We start from the raw sequence: 22427 nt of genomic DNA, 5'->3' as shown, positions 1-22427 counted from the left end.
TTTGCAGGGGGCAGTGCGTGCGTGCATGTGCATGCGTGGGAGGGGGGAGGGAAGGGATGTGAGCACATGCACACATGCTAGCACACACACACCCCTTTTGGCATGCGAACCAAAAAAAGGTTCACCATCACTATGCACCATTCCAGAAAAATGGTTGTCTTGAAGGCCTCTAGTGATGGAGCACCCACAATTTCTCGTGGCATGCTGTTCCACTGGTTAATTGTTCCCACATTTAGGAAGTTTCTCCTTAATTCTAAGTTGCTTCTCTTCTTGTTCAGTTTCCATCCATTGTCCCTTGCCTGGCCTTCGGGTGACTTGGAAAATAATTTGACCCCCCCCTTCCTCCTCTCTGTAACAGCCGCTCAAATATTGGAAGATGCTCTCCTGTCTCGCATAAACCTTCTCTTCATTAGACTAGACATATCCCATCCCTTCAACCATTCTTCATATGTTTCATTCTCTGGTTCTCATCTTTGTTGCCCTTCTCTGCATTCTTTCCAGGGTCTCAACATCTTTTTTCTATCGGGATACCCAGAATTGGATGCAGTACTCCCAAGTTTGGTCTGGCCCGAATAAAATGGTACTAACAATTAACACAGAGCTCTTCAAACTTGGCAACGTTTAAGACTTGTGGACTTCAACTCCCAGAATTCTCAAGCCAGCTTAGCTTAGCTAGCTGGAGAATTCTGGGAGTTGAAGTCCATAAGTCCTCCACTATAGCAGCCCACCTCTGGCTGTACATTAAGGACTTCCCGTGATACAGGTCAGGCGTGTGAATGTGAGCGTGTCCTGACGGGGCTCGGGGGTATCCCAAAAGTGCCTCCTGAGTCAGTGCTGGCTTTAATCCCCCCATTTCCGGGGACTCACCTCTCCAAAGGCTCCTCGTCCAATCACCTTCAGGATCTCGAAATCGTCACGACGCAAACTCAGCTGTTTTACCCGGGAAACCAACGGAGAGGCTTGGTTAAAAAGAAAAAAGAAAAGAAAGAGAGAAAAGAAACTCGTTTTACGGAGTCGTTCGCCACAACGGCACCAGCGAAAAACCTGCTGAACCGGACGCATTAAAAGACTCAGCTGTTCTGCGTGTCATGCTTGATTCATTTTAAATTTGGTTAGGGTTTTTTTTCCCTTTTCTGTAGCCCGTTCAGGGCTTGGGTGATGATTCAGGGGCAGCCAGAAGGGAGTTAATTCTGTACCCGCCACTCATGGGTTGCTACAATGCGATAGGGCAGGGGTCCCCAAACTTTTTACATAGGGGGCCAGTTCACGGTCCCTCAGACTGTTGGAGGGCCGGACTATAAAAAAACCCCTATGAACAAATCCCTATGCACACTGCACTTACCTTATTTAAAGTAAAAAAACAAAATGGGAACAAATACAATATTTAAAATAAAGAAGTAATAAGTAATTAAGTAATTAATAATTAAGTAATAAAGTAATTTATACTTCTTTATTAACAAGTAAATTTAAACTTAAATCAACAAACTCCATTTCTCCTCCCTTCCTTCCTTCCCTCCCTTCCTTCCTCTCCACTTCTCTCTTCCCTCTTCCTTTTCTCTCATTTGTTTCATTTTCCTCTCCCTCATTCTTTCCCTCCCTCATTTTCTCATTCTCTCTCTCTCTTTCCATCTCTCCATCTTCCTTTCTCTCTCCCTCTCCCTCTTTCTTTCTTCTCTCTGTCCCTCTTTCTTTCTTTCTTTCTCTCTCTTCTCTCTTTCTCACTCACTCTTTCTAACTCTCCCTCTTTGTATCTCTCACACTTTCTCTCTCTATTTCTCCCTTTCTATCTCTCCTCTTCATTTCTCTCTCCCTATTTCTCCCTCTTTCTCTCTCTTATTATATCGATCGGTAAAATCTCGTGTGCTGCCGCGGGCTGGTTAAAAGACCTCAGCGGGCCACATCCGGCCCGCGGGCCATAGTTTGGGGACCACTGTGATAGGGGATGGCGCACTGGTAGCAGCTGCCAGTGTGTGCAATTTGCATGCCAGTCCTATGAGTGCCACCATCTTTTTTCTTCATTTTTTTCCATATTTTTGCTTTGCAGAACCAAAATCTTGCGAGGGGATGCGTGCGACAGAGATTTGGGCAAAAAATTGTTGAAATCTCGTGCATGCGCATCTCCCCTCACAAGATTTCAGTGCATTTTGGCTTCCTGTGCATGCGCAGAAGCATGCTGAGGCGTGCAAGCACATGCACGCGCAACACAACTGAAGCTGCGGGCACAGCGCACCGGTAGTAGCCGGTGCTAGTAATCCATCCCTGACACCCACATAAGAAAACTGCCAGAGCTGGCTAAAATAAGGGGTTTCTCCTAATTTTTTACATAGCTTTGCCAGTTTTACCTCAAAAAGTTAACCTCGTCATTGGATGTTCTGGCTTCACACAAACGGCAAGATTCAGTTCTTCGGACTAACCAAGCCCTGAGTTTCTTTGGAAGTAATAACAGATTTGCCTGTCACTTTCTTCTGGGCTGATTAGTTTCTGCTTGGTGGAATACGCAGCCTAGCTGATATCTAGGTGATTGCCTGGTGGCCTCCGCTCCTGAATACAGTGGTACCTCTACTTATGAACTTAATTTGTTCCATGACCAGGTTCTTAAGTAGAAAAGTTTGTAAGGAGAAGCAATCTTTCCCATAAGAATTAATGTAAAAGCAAATAATGTGTGTGATTGGAATAACCACAGGGAGGGTGGAGGCCCTGTTTCCTCCCAGGAGATTCCTAGAGAGGCCCCACGGAGGCTTCTCCCTTCTTATCTAGAAAAGTTTGTAAGTAGAGCCGTTCTTAGGTAGAGGTACCACTGTACCTTCATAGTTGAATCTAAGCTGCTGAATAAGAGTGTTTTCACTCTTATTCAGTGGGGTTTCCAAGATTCGCCCAAGTTTCTTCAACACTCCGTGGCTTGCATTGGCTGCCGATCAGTTTCCAGTCACAATTCAAAGTGTTGGTCATGACCTTTAAAACCCTACATGGCATTGGACCAGATTACCTCTGGAACCGCCTGCTACTGCACAAATCCCAGCGACCAATAAGGTCCCACAGAGTTCGCCTTCTCCGGGTCCTGTCAACTAAACAATGTCGTTTGGCGGGCCCCAGAGGAAGAGCCTTCTCTGTGGTGGCTCCGGCCCTCTGGAACCAACTCCCCCCGGAGATTAGAACTGCCCCCACCCTCCCTGTCTTTCGTAAACTACTCAAGACTCACTTATACTGCCAGGCATGGGGGAGTTGAGATATTCCTTAGGCCATTACAATTTTTGCATGGTATGTTTGTGAGTATGTTTGGTTTTATAATAAGGGTTTTTAGTTGTTTTAGTATTGGATTGTTACATGCTGTTTTTATCATTGTTGTTAGCCGCCCCGAGTCTACGGAGAGGGGCAGCATACAAATCAAATCAAATCAAATCACAAACAAATAAATAAACAAATCAAATCAACAAATCAAATCAACAAATAAATAAATAACTAAATAAACAAACAAACAAAAAATCAATCAATCAATCAATCAATCAATCCTTGGCAGCTTTAAAATGGGTGGAACAATATCCATGCTGGCTGGGGAATTCTGGGAGTTGAAGTCCACCCATTGTCAGGCCGAAGTCTTCATGTGGAGTTAGAGAGTTCAGCCTGACACCCATCTTGAAGCATTCTGGGCAGGAAATTCTGGGAATTGAAAGCCTAAGAAAGCCTGCTCTAACCACTGGGAATGGGGTTTTCCCAAAAGCTGGAGTCCTGCCCGCTGCTCACTTTTCTCCCCTGGGAGATGCTGGGAGCACAGAAGCCGCAGTGTGAAGTGTGGTGAACCAACCCGTTCTCCTGCCCGCAGCTGCTCGGCCCACTGCCCTGGGCGGCCTTGCTTGCCCTGTCCCACCTGGCTCGATTGAACCTGCTCCCCCCCATCCAGCAGATGGCCACGTCCCCACTGCCTTGCTCCAATCAGAGCAATAAATCCACTTTGGCAGCTTTGAGAGCCACAGCGTTGCTGGTTGCTATGGGGAAAAACCACAACAACCCACGGTTCTAGTCCTTAAGGTGACAGAGAGACCCCAAGTGAGCCAAACTGGATTCCCAGAGGAGAGATGAGGAGATTTTTCTTTGCAAGATGTGCAGGGAACCAACTCAGGCCTTGGTCGGCACCTTTCCCAGCCAGCAACAGGGCTGGGAGTGAAACGTGCCCATGCCGATCGGTCGCCCACAGCACAGCCACACCTGGCACAGACTCAATAACACAAGGGCAAGGATTGGGCTCTGTGCCAGTGGGAGGAATTCTTGGCGCCGTTTGACAAATGGATTCCCCTACCAGGATTAGATTTCAGCCTTTATAAGATGTGTGGACTTCCAATTCCCAGAATTATTATTAAAACAAATTTTAATGCAATGGGGGAATATTTAAATAATGAATTAAAGGGGAGGGATAAAATGGCAGGAGCGAGCACCCAGTGGACTGTATTAAAAAAGGCCATCTTAAAAGCCACAGGATTGTATGTAAGGCAAATAACTAAAGGTAAAAGGAAGAAGAAACCGCTATGGTTTAGCAATGATGTAAGGGCTATAGTCAATGAAAAAAAGGCTGCCTATAGGAGGTATAAAGAGTCTGGAAGTATAGCTGATAGAGAGGTGTATAAAATGAGACAGAAGGAGGTGAAACAGATAATACAGTGATCCCCCGCTCGTTGCGAGGGTTCCGTTCCAGGACCCCCCGCAACGAGCGGGTTTTCGCGAAGTAGCGCTGCGGAAGTAAAAACACCATCTGCGCATGTGCAGATGGTGTTTTTACTTCCGCAGCGCTAGCGAGGAGCCGAAGATTGGGGGTGGCGCGGCTGTTTTAAAACGTCGCCGCCGGCATGGGGGGCTTGCCAGCACCCCCCGGGCCCCCAACCCGGGTTTGGGGGGCTGCTAGGAAGCCCCCCATGCCGGCGGCGACGTTTTAAAACAGCCGCGCCGCCCCCAATCTTCGGCTCCTCGCTAGCGGGCAGGCAGGCAGGCGGCGGACAAGCCGTTCGCTGGCGCCGCTCACTCGCGCTTCCCAGCTGAGTCCTGAAGCGAATTCGCTTCAGGACTCAGGTGGAAAGCGGTGAGAATGAACGGCGTGGGCGCGGGACGCGCGAGTGGGCGGTGGACAAGCCGTTCGCTGGCGCTCGCTCTCGCTGCTTTCCACCTGAGTCCTGAAGCGAATTCGCTTCAGGACTCAGGTGGGAAGCAGCAAGAATGAACGGCGTGGGCGGGCGAAGGGCGGGCGGCAGCGAGGAGTTTGCGTGGGCGGTGGGGAAACTCCTTGCTGATGCCCGCCGCTCACCCTCCCGCCAGCAAGAGGGGGAAGACCCAGGGAAGCCGCCCAGCAGCTGATCTGCCGGGCGCCATCTACGCATGCGTGCCCATAGAAAAAAAGGGCACGCATGCGCAGATGGTGTTTTGACTTCCGGGTTCAAAAATCGCAAATTACCCTGTTCGCAATGGTCGGGGACGCAATAACCGGGGGATCACTGTATATGCTGCTAAAGTTTCAAAAGAGGAAGAAATTGCCAAATCTGTAAAGAAGGGGGATAAAACCTTCTTCAGATATATTAGTGATAGGAAGAAGAAAAACTGCAGCATCACGAAGCTTAGTACCGGGAATAATACATGCATTATTTTATTATTCGACTTCTATGCTGGCCAATCCCGAAGGACTCAGGTCGGCTTACAACAGTGATAAATACAATAAAATAGATACAAAAGTTAAAAGAAATTGAACATTTCTAAATTAAAATGTTATATAATGAAAAACCCCATAGAGATTAAAAAACAGTCACCGTCATACACATGCACACATTCATAAAATTGGCAATCTAGCATGTAAAATTTATGGCCCCCAAGCCTGCTGATACAGCCATATCTTCATAGCCTTATGAAAGGCCAGCAGGGTGGGGGCGGTTCAGACATTGGGTGGAAGCTGGTTCCAAAGAGTCGGGGCAGCCACAGAGAAGGCTCTCCCCCATGGTCCCGCCAATCTGCATTGCTTAGTTGATGAGACCTGGAGAAGGCCAACTCTGTGAGCTCTTATTGGTCTCTGGGAGGTTATGCGGCAGATGGTCCCGTAAATAGTCTGGCCCTGAGCCATGTAGGGCTTTATAGGTAATAACCAACACCTTGAATTGTGCCCAGTGTTCTGCCGGACTATATGGTAAGGGTCTCCCGAAAATTCAAGGGTACAAATTTCAGACACACACACACTTGAAAGTTCAAAAACAATGTTCTTTATCACAAAAATTCAAAAGAAACAAAGCACCCTTTTTGTATTGCAAAGAGCACTCGTCCCAAAACAACCTGGTAGTCTGTACAATCCGCTTAATCAGTCTTTAAGTACTTAGCTAGCAGCTGTGAAGAAACGTCACAGCCCTCCTTCTTCCACAAAGTGAAACACACACTTTGCTCTGCTTTGGTTTCAAAGTCGTGAAAAATCAACAAACAACAAGACACAGTCCTGAAGAACAATGATCAGATAATCTTCCACAACGGCCAAGCCAGCATGCTGCTATTTATATCAGCAGCTCTAATTACTGGAGCCCCACCCAAACACAGGTGGCCTCTCTTGTCTCCTGTGATATTTCCTCAATTGGTCTCTTCTATGCATAAGTCTGCACCTGCGTGGGTCTAACACTTCCTCATCTGAATCAACCGAAGATAATGGAGATTGGCTTCGTGGGCTGTATGCCAAGCCCCCCTCTTCCAAGTCACCCCCACCTTCTTCTTCGTCCAAGGAACTGCACTACCTGACTCTGTCGGCAATAAAACAGGCCTATGACATGTTGATGTTTCCCCTGCATCCACCTCCACATTCCTTGGGGCAGGAGCTGGGCCAGAGCCAACCACAACACCCAGAGACTAATAAGAAGCCAGTGCAGCTCGCGGAGCAAAGGTGTCATATTACCTAGGTACACCATATAGCTCTCGTGGCTGCATTCTGGACAATTTGCAGTCTCCGAACACTTTTCAAGGGTAGCCCCATGTAGAGTGCATTGCAATAATGGGCTGGGGAATTCTGGGAGTTGAAGTCCACAGAAGATCCTCCTTTGCATTTTCTTTCAGCTGCTTGAGCAGAAATGACTCTCGGCTGATACCCACTATGCAGAAAAGGATTTCCGGATCCCTAATTTTAAACGCAGGCAGTCCTCGACTTGCAAATACAATTTATTTATTGATTGATTTAACATCCATGCACACACACACACACACACTCTCACCCAAGGTGACTCAGACTTGTTCAACTTGATGCAATGGACCAGCATTTCCATTGCTCAACGAGGTAGGTGGTTATTAAATGTGTCACGCCCAATTATACGACCTGCTGATCACGACGGTTCAGCGGTCGGGCATTCATTGAATCTGGCTTCCCACTTATCAGAAGTTGGATGGGAAGGTCGGAAATGTTCAGATCATGCAGAATGCAGCTGCAAGAGCAATCATGGGCTTTCCAAAGTATGCCCGTGTCACACCAACACTCCGCAGTCTGCATTGGTTGCCGATCAATTTCCGGTCACAATTCAAAGTATTGGTTTTGACCTATAAAGCCCTTCATGGCATCGGACCAGAATATCTCCGAGACTGCCTTCTGCCGCACGAATCCCAGCAACCGATTAGGTCCCACAGAGTTGGCCTTCTCCGGGTCCCATCGACTAAACAATGTCGTCTGGCGGGTCCCAGGGGAAGAGCCTTCTCTGTGGCGGCCCCGACCCTCTGGAACCAGCTCCCCCCTGAGATTAGAATTGCCCCCAGCCTCCTTGCCTTTTATGTTTAACCTTTTATTCCTCGGGTGCCGAAAGCACAAGCGCGTGCACAATCGTGCATGTGTGAGTGCCCACACACATAATTCAATGCCCCTTGCCTCCCATGCATGCGTTCCTGACCTCCCCCCATTTCCCGACTTCTGATGGGCCTGGTAGGCTCCAGAGGCTTTCTTCGATCGCAGGGAGAGTAAAAATGGTTTCTCCTGCCCCCCCCCCCCCCCATGGATGCCCTCCAGAGGCCAGAAGCCACCCATTTCCCAACTTTCAATGGGCCCGGTAGGCCTGTTTTTCATCCTCCAGAGGCTTCCCTGGAGCCTGGGGAGGCCGAAAATGTTCTCCCCCACCCTCCTGGTGGCTGAAAATGCTCTCCCAGAGCCTCTGTGCGAGCTGAAAATCAGCTGGCCAGCATACACATGTGTACTGGAGCTGAGCTACGTAGGTCAATGGCAGATATGGCTCCGCGTACCACCGGTGGCAAACGTGCCTTAAGTTCACCATCACTGTCCTAAGTCATCTAGTCTAACCCCACCACCACCACCGAAGCAGAAGACCCGACACCATTTCTGACAGATGTCAGTCCAGTGTCTTGTTGAAAGCTTCTTTAAGACTGGGGTATGCAGTGGTTCCATTTAGTTTGTCCATGTATTCCTCAACTTATGAACACAACATCTATGTTGCTAAGTGAGACAATAGTTACCCATGGCTTTGTCCCATTTTATGACCTCTCTTTCCATGGTTGTTAAGTGAATCATTACTGTTAAGTTAGTAACCTGGCTGTTAAGTGAATTTGGCTAGTCAGAAGGTCACAAAAGGAGATTAATTAATTAATTTATTATTAATTTAATTTAAATGCCGCCCAACTCCCGAAGGGCTCTGATGTGTATTTGCGACACTTCAACCGTTCTAAGTACATGCCAGTTGCCAAGAGTCTAAATTTTGATCGTGGAATGATCACTAAACAAACTATTGTACGTCAAGTAGTTTTACACACTGTAGTTTTGCACACTGTATAAAAGCAATGCAATTATTTATGTAATACCATACACAGAGTCACCACCTGGCGTGGTAGTGCAATTAGGATCCAATCACTACAATAACCATGTTATTACAAGTGCAGCTGAAAAAAATTACACAAGATGTAGGGTCAACTGACCCTGGGAAGCCAGGAAGGAGAAATGAATGACTGAAGGAAGGAAGAGCATGGGTTGAATTTTTAAAAGCATTACTTAAAATAATTCATTTTTAAAAAGCATTTTAAAAGACATTTTATCCATGCCATGAATAATGTAAGTTACTCAGCAACAAGGTTTACGGAAGGTCTAATTAAACAAATTTATTTGGATAAACCTTCTTTTGGGTGTGTCCCACCACTTGAGCTTCTTAAAAAGCTACTATGCTAATATTACAAGGAGACAAGGAATGTTTTAACTGAGTGGGTGAAAAACATTTTTATCAGCAGCAAATGCCATTTCCACTCATTGGAAGAAAACTTCAATCAATAGCTTGTTTTTGCCTCCTCGAGCCACAGCTCACAATTAGAGAAACATCTTTCAGCTGTGGCGAGGGGGGCGTTTGCCCAGGTTCGCCTGGTGCACCAGTTGCAGCCCTATTTGGACCGGGAGTCACTGCTCACAGTCACTCATGCCCTCATCACCTCGAGGCTCGACTACTGTAATGCTCTCTACATGGGGCTACCTTTGAAAAGTGTTTGGAAACTTCAGATCGTGCAGAATGCAGCTGCGAGAGCAATCATGGGCTTTCCCAAAAATGTCCATGTAACACCAACACTCCGCAGTTTGCATTGGTTGCCGATCAATTTCCGGTCACAATTCAAAGTGTTGGTCATCACCTATAAAGCCCTTCACGGCACCGGACCAGGGTATCTACGAGACCGCCTTCTGCCGCACGAATCCCAGCGACTGATTAGGTCCCACAGAGTTGGCCTTCTCCGGGTCCCGTCAACAAAACAATCTCGTTTGGCGGGGCCCAGGGAAAGAGCCTTCTCTGTGGCGGCCCCGACCCTTTGGAACCAATCCCCCCCGGAGATTAGAATTGCCCCTACCCTCCTCGCCTTTCGTAAGCTCCTAAAAACCCACCTCTGCCATCAGGCATGGGGGAACTGAGATATTCTTTCCCCCAGGCCTTTACAATTTATGCATGGTATGTTTGTTTGTATGTATGTATGTATATATGTTTGGTTTTAGAAATAAGGGTTTTTTAGCTGTTTTAGTATTGGATTTACATGCTGTTTTTATTATTGTCGTTAGCTGCCCCGAGTCTGCAGAGAGGGGCGGCATACAAATCCAATAAATAAATAAATAAATAAATAAATAAATCTGCAGAGCATGCAAAATTCAAAGTTTTAATTGACTGAATCAATTGATCTTAATTAACTGAATCAATTAACCTTAATTAACTGAATCAATGGACCTTAATAAACTGAATTAATGGATGTTACTTGCATTAATTGATCTCCATCAAATTAATTGATCTCCGTTAAATCAATTGGTTTTAATTGAATTAATGGATCTTATTAATCTTAGGAAGAAGCTCCAAAATTTAATCAGAGACAGATTATTGTTTTTTTTTTAAAAAAAGATAAACCTATAGAAATTTAAAGGGCATATATTTTGGTCTGTCTCACTCTTCAGCTGTGAATTTGTAGGACTGCATTGATGAAACATTTTGCAATTACAGGTCGCACCGTGGTGCCTCTACCTAAGAACGTCTCTACTTACAAACATTCCTAGATAAGAACCAGGTGTTCAAGATTTTTTAGCCTCTTCTCGAGAACCATTTTCCACTTACAAACCCAAGCCTCCGAAACTGTAACCAGAAAAGGCAGGGAGAAGCCTCCGGGGGGCCTCTCTAGGAATCTCCTGGGAGGAAAGAGGGCCGAAAAAGTGGCAGAGAAATGGGGCAGCTCCGGTGTTCCCCACCTCTTGGGGCCTCTCTAGGAATCTCCTTGGAGAAAATGGCCTCCACCCTCCCTGTGGTTTCCCCAATTCGCACGCATTATTTGTTTTTACATTGATTCATGCGGGAAAAATTGCTTTATATTACAATATTACATATTACTTTTCTACTTAAGAACCTGGTCATGGAATGAATTAAATTCGTAAGTAGAGATACCACTGTACCTCAACTTACAATAATTCATTTAGTGACAGTTTGAACTTACTACAGCACTGAAAAAATGTGTCTTATGGCCATTTTTCACACTTATGACGCTTGTGACATGCCATGGTTATGTGATCAACATGCAAACACTTTGCAACTGACTCATATTTATGATGGTCAGTGTCCCAGGGTCATGTAATCGACCGTATTTCCTTCACAAATGCTGTGATTCACTTAACAGACAGGGGAAGAAAGGCCGTAAAATGGGGCGATACTCACTTAACAACTGTCATTCTTAGCGATAGAAATGTTGGGATCAATTTTGGTCGTAAGTCGAGGACTGCCTCGCTTGTTTTCATTTTACACATCCAGAAGTTTCATTTGAAATGTACAGGTTATCCTCGACTTAAGACAGTGACCGTACAAAGTTACAGCAGCCACTAGAAAAAGTTATTCATGACTGTTTTTCACACTTATGACCGTTGCCATATCTCCATGGTCATAGGATCAAAATTCAGCCGCTGAGCCACTGACTCATATTTACCACGGACGGTTGCAGTGTCCCAGGCCCATGGGGAAACCAGATTCATTTAACAACAAAACAAATGCGGTGATTCAATAGCGGAGGCAAATAATTCACGTAACAAATGTTTCACTTAGCAACATAAACTTTGGGCTGGATTGTGGATGTAACTCAAGGGCTACCATATATTATCAGTGTTGGATCACGGGTCCCCAACCCCTGGCCTGTGGACGGGCAGCCGGCCCCGGAGAGCCAAAACCAGTGCTGCACAAACAAGCTCCATTCGTGGGATGCAGGCAACATGTAAAACCAGGCCTGAGGGGGAAAAAACGCTCTCCATGAAACCAGTCCCTGGTGCCCCAAAGGTTGTGGGCTGCTGCGTTAGATGATCAGGCAAAAGGTACATTCCTTTTGTAATGTGTAATGTTATATTCTTGCTTCAGAATATAACATTACAGTTGACCGTTAGAAAAGGCACCAAGCAGTGATCCCTCTCTGTCTGCAACAACGCCTGGGGCTTACTTCATTCCAGGGAATATTAGCGTCTCTGTGTGTTTTTGTTGGATCAGAAAACAATCAAAGGCTTCCCCTTGGAAATCTATGCGGAATACAATTAAATCAACTCCTTTCAACACTCGGTAACAGTGTTTTCATTGTTGTTTATCTGTACTGGTTGTTTATTTTGCTTATATCTTGCCACTTAGTTGACACAACCTGCTTCATCCAGGTCAGATTGCCGTGTTTTTCGGAGTGTAAGACACACCTTTTCCCCCACTAAGAGGATGGAAATGTCGGTGCATCTTAAACACCAAATACCGCTGTTTTTGGCCTCCTGAAGCCCTGTCCCTGTTTGGGAGACCCCTCACGGGATTTTGCTTCTGCGCATGTGCAGAAAGCAAAACAAACATCACAATCATGCGCATTTTGCTTCTGTGCATGCATGGAAGCAAACAATTGCTGAAATCTCATGCGCGCGAGCATCCCCTTGCGAGATTTTGCTTCTGGGCATGCGCGAGAAGCAAAAAAAAAAGGCCAAATATTTTTTAAAAAAAGATGGCGATGTGCGAGGGACTGCCGTTGTAGACACTGGAGCCATCATGTGCAAATTACGCAATCGGCCAGCTGCTACCATAACAGCGCCCCCCAGCACACCAGCAAGAACCCACCACTGCTCTGCAGGCCTCCCAAGCCCTCTGCGCATCCCGAAAAACTGGTGAAAAACTAGCCTGTTTTTGCAAAAAAAACCCAGGGTGGTTTGGGAAGCCTGCAGGGGCCAGGAAGGACAAAAACATTTTTTTTTCTTACTTTACCTCTTCGAAATCTTGGTGCATTTTATACACCGGTGCGTCTTATAGTCTGAAAATACATTAAGGGGCACTGGAGGCGTTCACACGGCACCACACTCCAATTGTCATGGGGAAAATCTGATTTAGGAGGCAACGACCGATGGCTTTACAGGCGGTCCGCGCCTCTTACGAACACCGCTGAGCCCAACATTTCTGTGGCTGAGCGGGACAGTCGTGAAGTGAGTTTTGCCCCATTTTACACCCTTTCTCGCCACAGCTGTTAAGTGGATCCCTGCTGTCGTTAAGTTAGCAATATGATTGTTAAGTGAATCCGTCTTCCTCATTGACATCGCTGGTCAGAAATTTGCAAAAAGGGGATCGTGTGACTCCAGGACACCGCAACAGTCATAAGTACATGCCAGTTGCCAAAGCCTCTGGATTCTGATCACATGAGCGTAGAGAGACTGCTAAGGTCCTAACTATGAAAAACGGGTTTCAATACTGTTGTAACTTTGAACAGTCACTAAACGAACTGGTGTAAGTCGAGGACTACCTGAGTTTGCCAGTTTGAAATATTTCACAAGGGGTTGACGGTAATTTGTAAACCAGGAAATGCGTTTGTTTCAGACTCAGAATGGAAGCAGCTACATTACCCCCCCACCCCACCCCACCCCAATCTGCTTAATTCGCTATGTGAACCTCATGGATCTTAGCTAGCCACTTGGCAGGTAGTCATCGACTTACAGCCACATTTGTTCCTGAAACTTCCATTGCTAAGTGGTGCTAAATAAGAGTTAGTTTAGTAACGAGAAGGACAGCCAATAAATTTAATAATAACTAGTGAGCCATGGCCCATTGCACCACCTTTCTTGCTACAACACTTCAGCAAGTCAGGTACACTTAGACAATAACCAAGTTGGAAGGGACCTTGTAGGTCATCTAGTCCAACCCCTTGCCCAAGCAGGAGTCCCTGCACCAGTGACGGTGAACCTACCGTATGGCACAGTTACCACAGGTGGCACGTGGAGTCATATCAGAGGGCACGTGAGGCGTTGCCCTATGTCAGCTCAAGTGCACATGTGTGCGCTAATCAGCTGATTTTCAGCCTTGCGGAAGGCTGTTTCGCCCTCCTGGAATGTGAAAACGGCCCAACAGGAAGTTCGGGAAAACAGACTTCCTGTTTGCCTGTTGTGCTGTTTTTTTCATCATCCCAGGCTTCACTGAGGCCTGTGCACATGCGCAGGGGGCAGCATGGGGTTGCACATACGTGGGGGGGAGGGAATGGATGTGGGCACGTGCACGTATGCTAGTAGGCGTACATCCACCCTTTTGGCACCCAAACCAATAAAAGGTGGACAATGGGACACAAACTGAACTTAGTTGGGGGACAGATCAAAAGCAACATGAGAAAATATAATTTTACTGAAAGAGTAGTAGATGCTTGGAACAAACTTCCAGCAGACGTGGTTGGTCCACAGTCACTGCATTTAAACATGCCTGGGGTAAACATATATCCATCCTAAGATAAAATACAGGAAATAGTGTAAGGGCAGACTAGATGGACCATGAGGTCTTTTTCTGCCGTCAATCTTCTATGTTTCTAAGGTTCGCCATCAGTGCCCTACACCATTTCTGACATGTGGCAGTCCAGTCCCTTCTTGAAAGCCTCCCGGGATGAAGCTCCCAATAACTTCTGAAGGCAAACATCTGGCAACATCTGTATTTCCTTTGAATCGCTGTAGTTGTTAAGTGAATCACAATCAGTGAATCCAGCTCTCTCCTTCCTCCTAGCGACTTAGCTTGTCAGAAGCCAGCTGGGGAAATCGCAAGTACCTGATCTTGTGACCTCAGGTTGCAGGTTGTCAAATGCCCAAATTTTAAACCTGACTTGAGTGTGGGGAATCCTGCAACGGCAGTAAGTCGATTTTTGTGGTGCCGTTATGACTTTGAATGACCGCTAAACCAAGGGCCGTAAGTCGAGGACTACCTGGTCATGCTGGGTCTTGCGAATTGGGATCCGGCTCCTCAACTCTTAAATCCTTCCAAGGGATCTTGCAGGGCACCTGAGCTCACACCTAGGCAGGCCCCGCCAAACCAGCCAGGCGGCATTCCTCCGGGAATGAGCAGGGTGGAGACCGGGGCGAGATCGAATCCCAGGCTCCCCGGAGTGGCAAAACTCTTCCTTCTGGGTCGTGGCTCTGCCCCCACACTCCAAAACAGCTCTCAGGTAGGGCCCTAGGTGTAAATGAGCAGCCACTCTCTCCCCCGTTCTATTTCTGATTGCATTGCCGGTTGGGTGAAGAGAAGCGAAACTCGCTGGGTTTGAGGACAAACTGGAGGAAACTTTAGCCCCATAGCTCAGAGGTTCAAAATTTCCTACTTCACATGGTTCAAGTCACTGTGTCCTTATTTTATGGTTTAATTTCTCAACCACAAGACCTTGAGCACTAACCATATATCCCTGGCCCTATAACTCCTGGCTTCCCGTTGTCTACTACTTCCAGATCGATTTATTTGTGTTTATCTTGGTTTTCTTTCCTTTTCAAAACTGCTCAAGAATTGGGCATCCTAGAAGTTTAATAAATTACACTTATAGGTTGCACAGTCAGTCAAATGTTGAGTTTTTGTTTGGTCTTTCTTGTACACCTCTGGGCTCCTTCCCAAAGACCTGGGATAGACAGACGTGGATGTTTGACAGGATTAAAAGAAGGATGGAAGCTGTTCCAAGTGCAGCTGCCTTTTGCAATTGACTAACGGGAATTGTGTCAATGGTTAAGATCATTTCTTGATCTAAATCAAACTGACTTTGCAGTTGAGTGACATGGATTTTGTCAACAAATCAAACTGCCTTTTGCAATTGACTGTTGGGGATTGTGTCAATGCCAGTCATTTCTTGATCTAAATCAAACTGCCTTTGCAATTCATTGACACGGATTTTGACAAGGCCGCTCATTTCCTGATCCAGATTCCAATCGCCGTTTGTAATTGACCAACAGGGATAGTGTCAATGGCAATAATAATTTCTTGATCCAAATCAAACTGCCTTTGCAATGGATTGACGCGGGATTTTGTCAATGGTCAATTGTTGATCCAAATTCAAATTGCTTTTTGCAATTGACTGACAGGGATACTGACAATGCCAATCATTCCTTGATCTAAATCAAACTGCCTTGACACAGATTTTGACAAGCCAGTCATTTCCTGATCCAAATTCAAATCGCCTTTTGTAATTGACCGACAGGGATAGTGTCAATGGCCAGCTTGCACAGGAAGCAAAATCTCACAAGAGGATGGACATATGTCAGATTTTTTGCTTCTGCACATGCAAAAGATTGCTGAAATCTCACCCCAAGCATGCGTCCCCTCACAAGATTTTGCTTCCTGCGCATGCACAGAAGCAAAAACATGCTGGGACAGGCAGCATAGCAATCGCTACCAGTGTGCCATCCTTTATCACACCGGGAACAACCCTCCACTGATCATTCATTCATTCATTCATTCATTCATTCATTCATTCATTCATTCATTTATTGTTAGAGTTGGAAGGGACCATGCAGGTCATCAAGTCCAACCCCCTGCCTAAGCAGGAACCCTATAGCATCCTAGCCAAATGGCAGTCCAATTTCCTCTTAAAAATGTCCATAGAGAATAGATGTAGAAGAGATCTATCTCTTGTGGATGGATGGATGGATGGATGGATGGATGAGGGGCGGCATACAAATCTAAGTAATAAATAAATAAATAATAAATAAAATGGATGGATGGATAGATAGATAGATAGATAGATAGATAGATATTGTTAGAGTTGGAAGGGACCATGTGGGTCATCAAGTCCAACCCCCTGCCTAAGCAGGAACTCTATAGCATCCCAGCCAAATGGCAGTCCAATCTCCTCTTGAAAGTGTCCAGAGTATTGGAGTTCACAACATCCGCTGGTAGGTTGTTCCACTGGTTGATCGTTCTGACCGTCAGGAAGTTCTTCCTTATTTCCAGGTTGAATCTCTCCTTGGTCAGCTTCCAGCCGTTGTTCCTAGTCCGGCCTCCGGTGCCCTGGAGAATAAAGTGATCCCCTCCTCTCTGTGGCAATCCCTCGTATAGTTGTAGACTGCTATCATGTCCACTCTGGCCCTCCTTTTCTCTAGGCTATCCATGCCCAGTTCCCGCAGTCTCTCTTCGTAAGTCTTGGTTTCTAGACCCCTGATCATTTTGGTTGCTCTTTTCTGCACCTTCTCCAGAGTTTCGTTGTCTTTTTTGAAATGTGGTGACCAGAACTGAAAACAGTACTCCAGGTGTGGTCTGACCAGGGCATAGTAGAGTGGTATTAAGACTTCCCTGGTCTTGGAGTGTATCCCCCTGTTGACGCAGCTTAGGATTGTATTGGCTTTTTTAGCTGCTGCTGCAAATTGTTGGTTCATATTTAGTTGATTATCCACCAAGACTCCAAGATCTCTTTTTATATTTGGCTTTTTGGAAGTGGCAGCATACTGCTGGCTCATATTCATCATCAACTAAGACCTTAAGGTCCCTTTCACAGTTCCTGCTGTTGAGCCATGTTTCACCTAATCCAGCATCTCCTGCTTGGGCGGGGGGTTGGACTAGATGCCCTACAAGGTCCCTTCCAACTCTGTTAATCTGTCTCTATACCTGTACAGCTCAGATACAGAAAGAGAGGTGATGGGAGGACTTTTCTCTGATTGCAGCTGCATTTGTTGTTCCCCTCCCACCTGGCAACACCGCCCTGCTCAAACCGTGACCCACCAAAGCAGGTTTGCCTTGCCAGGTTGCCGGGCTGACGGGGACAACAAACATTTGGGCTATGTGTTTTTCCCCTGCAGTGATGCACCGGCCTCAAATCATGCGCCAAGGCGGGAGCGAATCCTGTTGCTGGAATTTGAAGCCTTTTGAGCAGCAGCCGAGTGGGTCGGCGGGGAGGGTCATTTGGATATGACTGTACCACCAGCTCCCAGCGACAGACAGCGGGTTGAAAAATATTTGCACAGAGAAGCTCAATTGCAACATGTGTAGAACATTTCTGGGTTGGCAGCACCCTCCCCAGTCCCTCCAAGGGAGGTCAAAAAAGTCAAAATGGCAGCCACGGCACCACCAAAACTTAGCCTGGTTTTGTTAAAAAATGGGCAAAGTCTCGTCACACTTTTGGGAGCCTCATTTTGGGACACTCATTTTTTTTAAAAAAAATATATATAGGTGGTCCTTGACTTATGACCACAACTGAGACCAAAATTTCTATTGCTAAGCCAGATAGTTCTCACATGAGTTTTGCCCCATTTTACGATCTTTCTTGCCACCGTTGTTAAGTGAATCACTGTAGCTGTTAAGTTAGTAGCAGTGTTGCTAACTGAATCTGGCTTCCCCATTGACTTTGCTCACGAGAAGGTCGCAAAAGGCGATCAGGTCAGCCAGCAACTCTGCAACTGTCATAACTCTGAGTCAGTTGAGCTGCAATAGTTGTAAGTGTGAAAAACAGTCATAAGTCACCTTTTTCAGTGCCATTGTAGCTTCGGTCACTAAATAAATTACTAAATCACTCTCTGTAATAACATTGTTAAATTTCAACATCAAACATGAAAATACAAAGGAACAGAAAAGAGAAAAGACACAGCAGGAAGAGTGCTGTACTGCAAGCAACCAAAGCTGACTGTAGATCTGTAGGTCAGCGGTTCAAATCTCATCACCGGCTCAAGGTTGACTCAGCGTTCCATCCTTCCGAGGTGGGTAAAGTGAGGACCCAGATTGTGAGGGCAAGAGGCTGGCTCTGTTAAAAAGTACTATTGCTAACATGTTGTAAGCCACCCTGAGTCTAAGGAGAAGGGCGGCATAAAAATAAAATAAATTCAGAATGACCAAAATCAAACAAATGGAAGTAGTAGGGGGAGAGAAGGAGTAAGTAGAAGGAGGAGATGGAGATAGAAGGAGGGGAATGTGTTCTGCGGTCTGCACTGGCTGCCAATTGGTTTCCAGACTCAATTCAAAGTGTTTGTTATGACCTATAAAGCCCTACATGGCATGGGACCAGATTTCTTACGGGACTACTTCCTGCCGCACGAATCTCAGCGACCGGTTAGGTCCCACAGTGTCGGCCTTCTCCAGGTCCCGTCAACTAGACAATGTCACTTGGCGGGACCTAGGGGAAGAGCCTTCTCTGTAGGGGCCCCGGTCCTCTGGAATCAACTCCCCCTAGAGATTGCCCCCACCCTCCTCGCTTTCGGTAAGGGTATAAAGACTCAACTATGCCGCCAAGCCTGGGGTCATTAGATTCAACCCCCTGGCATATGAATGTGTAGTGGATTTGTTTGGGTATGTGTGCTTTTTAGTTTTAAATGTAATTCTTAATTTTAATTTTAGTTATTATATCTCGATGTATACTGTTTTTATATGCTATAAGCCGCCCCAAGTCCTCGGAGACCAGTGACATATAAATTTAAATAATAATAATAATAATAATAATAATAATAATAATAATAATAATAATATTGTGAGCTGCCCCGAGTCTGCGGAGAGGGGCGGCATACAAATCTAATAAATTATTACTATTACTATTACTATTACTATTACTACTACTACTACTACTACTACTACTACTAATAATAATAATAATAATAATAATGCAATGGAATGAAGGAAAACAGACTGATGAACAGGATAAAAATAGGTGCAAACTAGGACATGGATTTTTGATTGATTGAGAAAAAATGTATAAATGTGTATGTTATTGACATTTTAAGGCCGTGATGGCGAACCTATGGCATATGTGCCACAGGTGGCACATGGAGGCATATCGGAGGGAACGCAAGGCGTTGCTGTTTCACCCTCCAGAGTGTGGAAAATGGACTTCCTGTTTGCCCGTTATCTTGCTTAGTGGCAGAAAACTGGAGCTCGGTTACAGTCGTAAGTCGAGGCCCAGCCTCAATTTCCCATCAAAGGCCACGTCTGTCTCGGGGTTGGCTCTCTCTCTCTCTCTCTCTCTCTCCCGCCTGGAAGGGCCCATGTGGGCCTCCTTGCAAGAGTTCCCAGGAAAAACATCCACACTGCAAAGTGGAGACGCACCCCTGAACACCCAAACCTGAAGAACAGGTCTGACTGGGCAGCACCATTCACATGGTAAAGGAGATGCCACCGCGAAGAGGGAGGGCAGATAAGGATTACATCACCGAGCTCACTCCTCCAGGCCTCCCCACAGAGCAAAGAAAAACAAAATAATCGGTTGTGCAAGGAGATTTTTTTTTTTGCACGACAGCCGGCTCTTGTGTGCAACAGAGAGTTGCGCCCTTTTCACAACCACCCAGTGTGGACGTTTGTATTTTGCAGCCAAGCTCGGCTCCAGGTGGCTTTAGGGAGCTGCCCTCTGGGTCTTTCTTAGTTGTGGTGGGATCTCCTGTTGGCCTCCCCACCCCGGCATTTAATTCAGAAGTCTGGCAGGGTTTTTTCGGAGGAGCTGAGATCAAACGGATGTGGCTGCTTTGGCTTCTTTCGTTTGCCCGACGGCACAAAACCCTGGAATTGCAGGTGTTCTGGCTGAAAGTTCACTCTCACTGAGGAAGCTCAGAGTGCCAGAGGTTGGAATGTGGTTGGCCTATTTTTTTTTCTTTTTAAAGAAAAAGATATATTTAGAGATAATCCACAAGCATGCACTCCTAAAAATAAGTTAAAAGAATATATTACAGGTGGGGTAATGTACAGAGAACCTGGGTGCAGGACCTACAGTTGCAACCAGAAACAAGTTCCAATAGAAAACAAGTCCTCCAGGATGGGGAGAGATGGGGAGAGGAAGGGAGGCAGAGAAAGAAAGAGGATTAGATAGGAAAGAGAGAAGGGGAAAGGGATAGGTAGATAGATAGGTAGGTAGGTAGGTAGGTAGGTAGATAGATAGATAGATGATAGATAGATAGATAGATAGAAGAGAGAGATGAATAGATTATTTGTTTGTTTGTTTGTTTGTTTGTTTGTTTGTTTGTTTATTAGATTTGTATGCTGCCCCTCTCCACAGACTCCATATACAGATAGAGAAGGGAAGGGGGAGGGAGGCATAGATTATATATACTGTATACAGTATACAGATAGATAGATAGATAGATAGATAGATAGATAGATAGATAGATAGACAGACAGACAGACAGACAGACAGACAGACAGACAGACAGACAGACATATAGATAGAAGAGAGAGAGAGAGAGAGGATAGATGGGGGAGAGAGTTGGAGAGAGAGAGATATGAAAGAGAGAGATGGATAGCTGGAATGGAGAGAGAGATGGATAGAAGATAGAGATAGACAGAGATGCAAGAGATAGATGGATGGATGGATAGATAGATAGATAAAAAATGGATGGAATGATGGATACAGACAGACAGAAAAGAGATTGGTGAAAGAGATTGATGGATAGACAGACTTGTGCAAACTTTTAAGAAACTTCTTGAAGTCAGTGAACCAGACCGAATAGATTGACATCACTGAGAGCTGTGAACCTGAAATTAATAGATTTTGCTGTTAACTCCTCTGGCGGGTGGTTTCTTGAAACCATTTCTCCACCTAGCCCGCTAACCCCCATCGCTGCTCTATGGCTGAACGTCTGCGTCTCAGAGCCAAAATGGTTCTCAATCACAGCTTGCTGGGCTGGAGAATTCTGCGAGTTGAAGTCTACCTATCTTCAAACATTTCGAGGCCGAGACTCCGTGGTCTTAGCAGTTGTACATATTCTGTGATCTCCCTAGCAACACAGGTATCAAGGTTACGCAACCCACCCCTCCGTTCACCAGTTTTAAGAGGTGGCCCTGACATGGCAGAAATGGGATATTCTTGAGCCCCAATGAAAAAGCCGCTGCCCGCAGAACCATCACGAGGTTGGAAATAATACAATAAAGGATATTTTTCCTTTGTTATGCCCTTCTGTGCCAATTGCAACATCAGGGCAAGTTATCATTTAACTTTAGCAAACTCCAAGCTTGCCCTGTACTTAAATCAGGTGAATTCCTTTTTAAAGAGATTAAATCCATGCATTAATTAAATCTTACATTCTTTGATCAGAGAAGGAAGGAAGGTCTAGGAGCAAAGATTTTTTTCAAAAAGGTATTACAACTGGAAGCTGGCTAAGAACTGAACGACTGCACTCCATCTTCTTCCATCAGCCAAAATAACTTTTCCTGGGTTTTTTTTGCACATAACATCTTATGTTAGTTAGTTTAAACTATGGTTTAAATAAACTATTAAAGGGGTTTAAATAAATGAAATAAAATGGTTTAAAGAAACTATCATCATGGTTTAACATAAACTATCACTAAGTGTTGTGTCTTGTGATTCTTGATGAATGTATTTTGTTTTTCTTTTAGAGTACTTGCACCAAAGACAAATTCCTTGTGTGTCCAATCACACTAGGCCAGGGGTAGGCAAAGTTGGCTCCTCTTATGACTTGTGGACTTCAGCTCCCAAAATTCCTGAGCCAATCATGCTAGCTCAGGAATTCTGGGAGTTGAAGTCCACATGTCATAGAAGAGCCATCTTTGTCTACCCCTGCACTAGGCCAATAAAGAATCCTGTTCTGTTCTGTTTGTTTGTTTCGATTCAATTCCCTATTCCAGTGATGGCAAATCCTTTTTGGGTTCGTGTGCCAAAAGGGTGTATGTGCAGCATGTGCACAAGTGCCCACATCCATTCCCTCCCCCCACGCACGCACATCTCCTCTGCTCTGCCCCTGCACATGCACACAATCTTCTCCATCCCCGCAC

The 22427-nt window shown here is 45.7% G+C and overlaps 1 protein-coding gene across 1 annotated transcript in view; it reads right to left on the bottom strand.

Annotated features, from left to right (window-relative positions):
- The window catches only part of CDC42BPG (CDC42 binding protein kinase gamma), a 118777-nt gene that overhangs the window by 82888 nt on the left and 13462 nt on the right, over positions 1-22427 (bottom strand). Inside the window, exon 2 of the mRNA XM_070766526.1 lies at positions 868-959. Within this exon, the coding sequence (XP_070622627.1) occupies positions 868-959 (92 nt within the window). The remainder of the gene's footprint in view (positions 1-867; positions 960-22427) is intronic.

This window comes from Erythrolamprus reginae, chromosome 13 (genome assembly GCF_031021105.1).
Source record: "Erythrolamprus reginae isolate rEryReg1 chromosome 13, rEryReg1.hap1, whole genome shotgun sequence".
NCBI classification, from domain to species: Eukaryota; Metazoa; Chordata; class Lepidosauria; order Squamata; family Dipsadidae; genus Erythrolamprus; species Erythrolamprus reginae.
The sequence above is the reverse complement of the archived record's forward strand: the minus strand, read 5'-3'. Positions and strand labels throughout refer to the sequence as shown.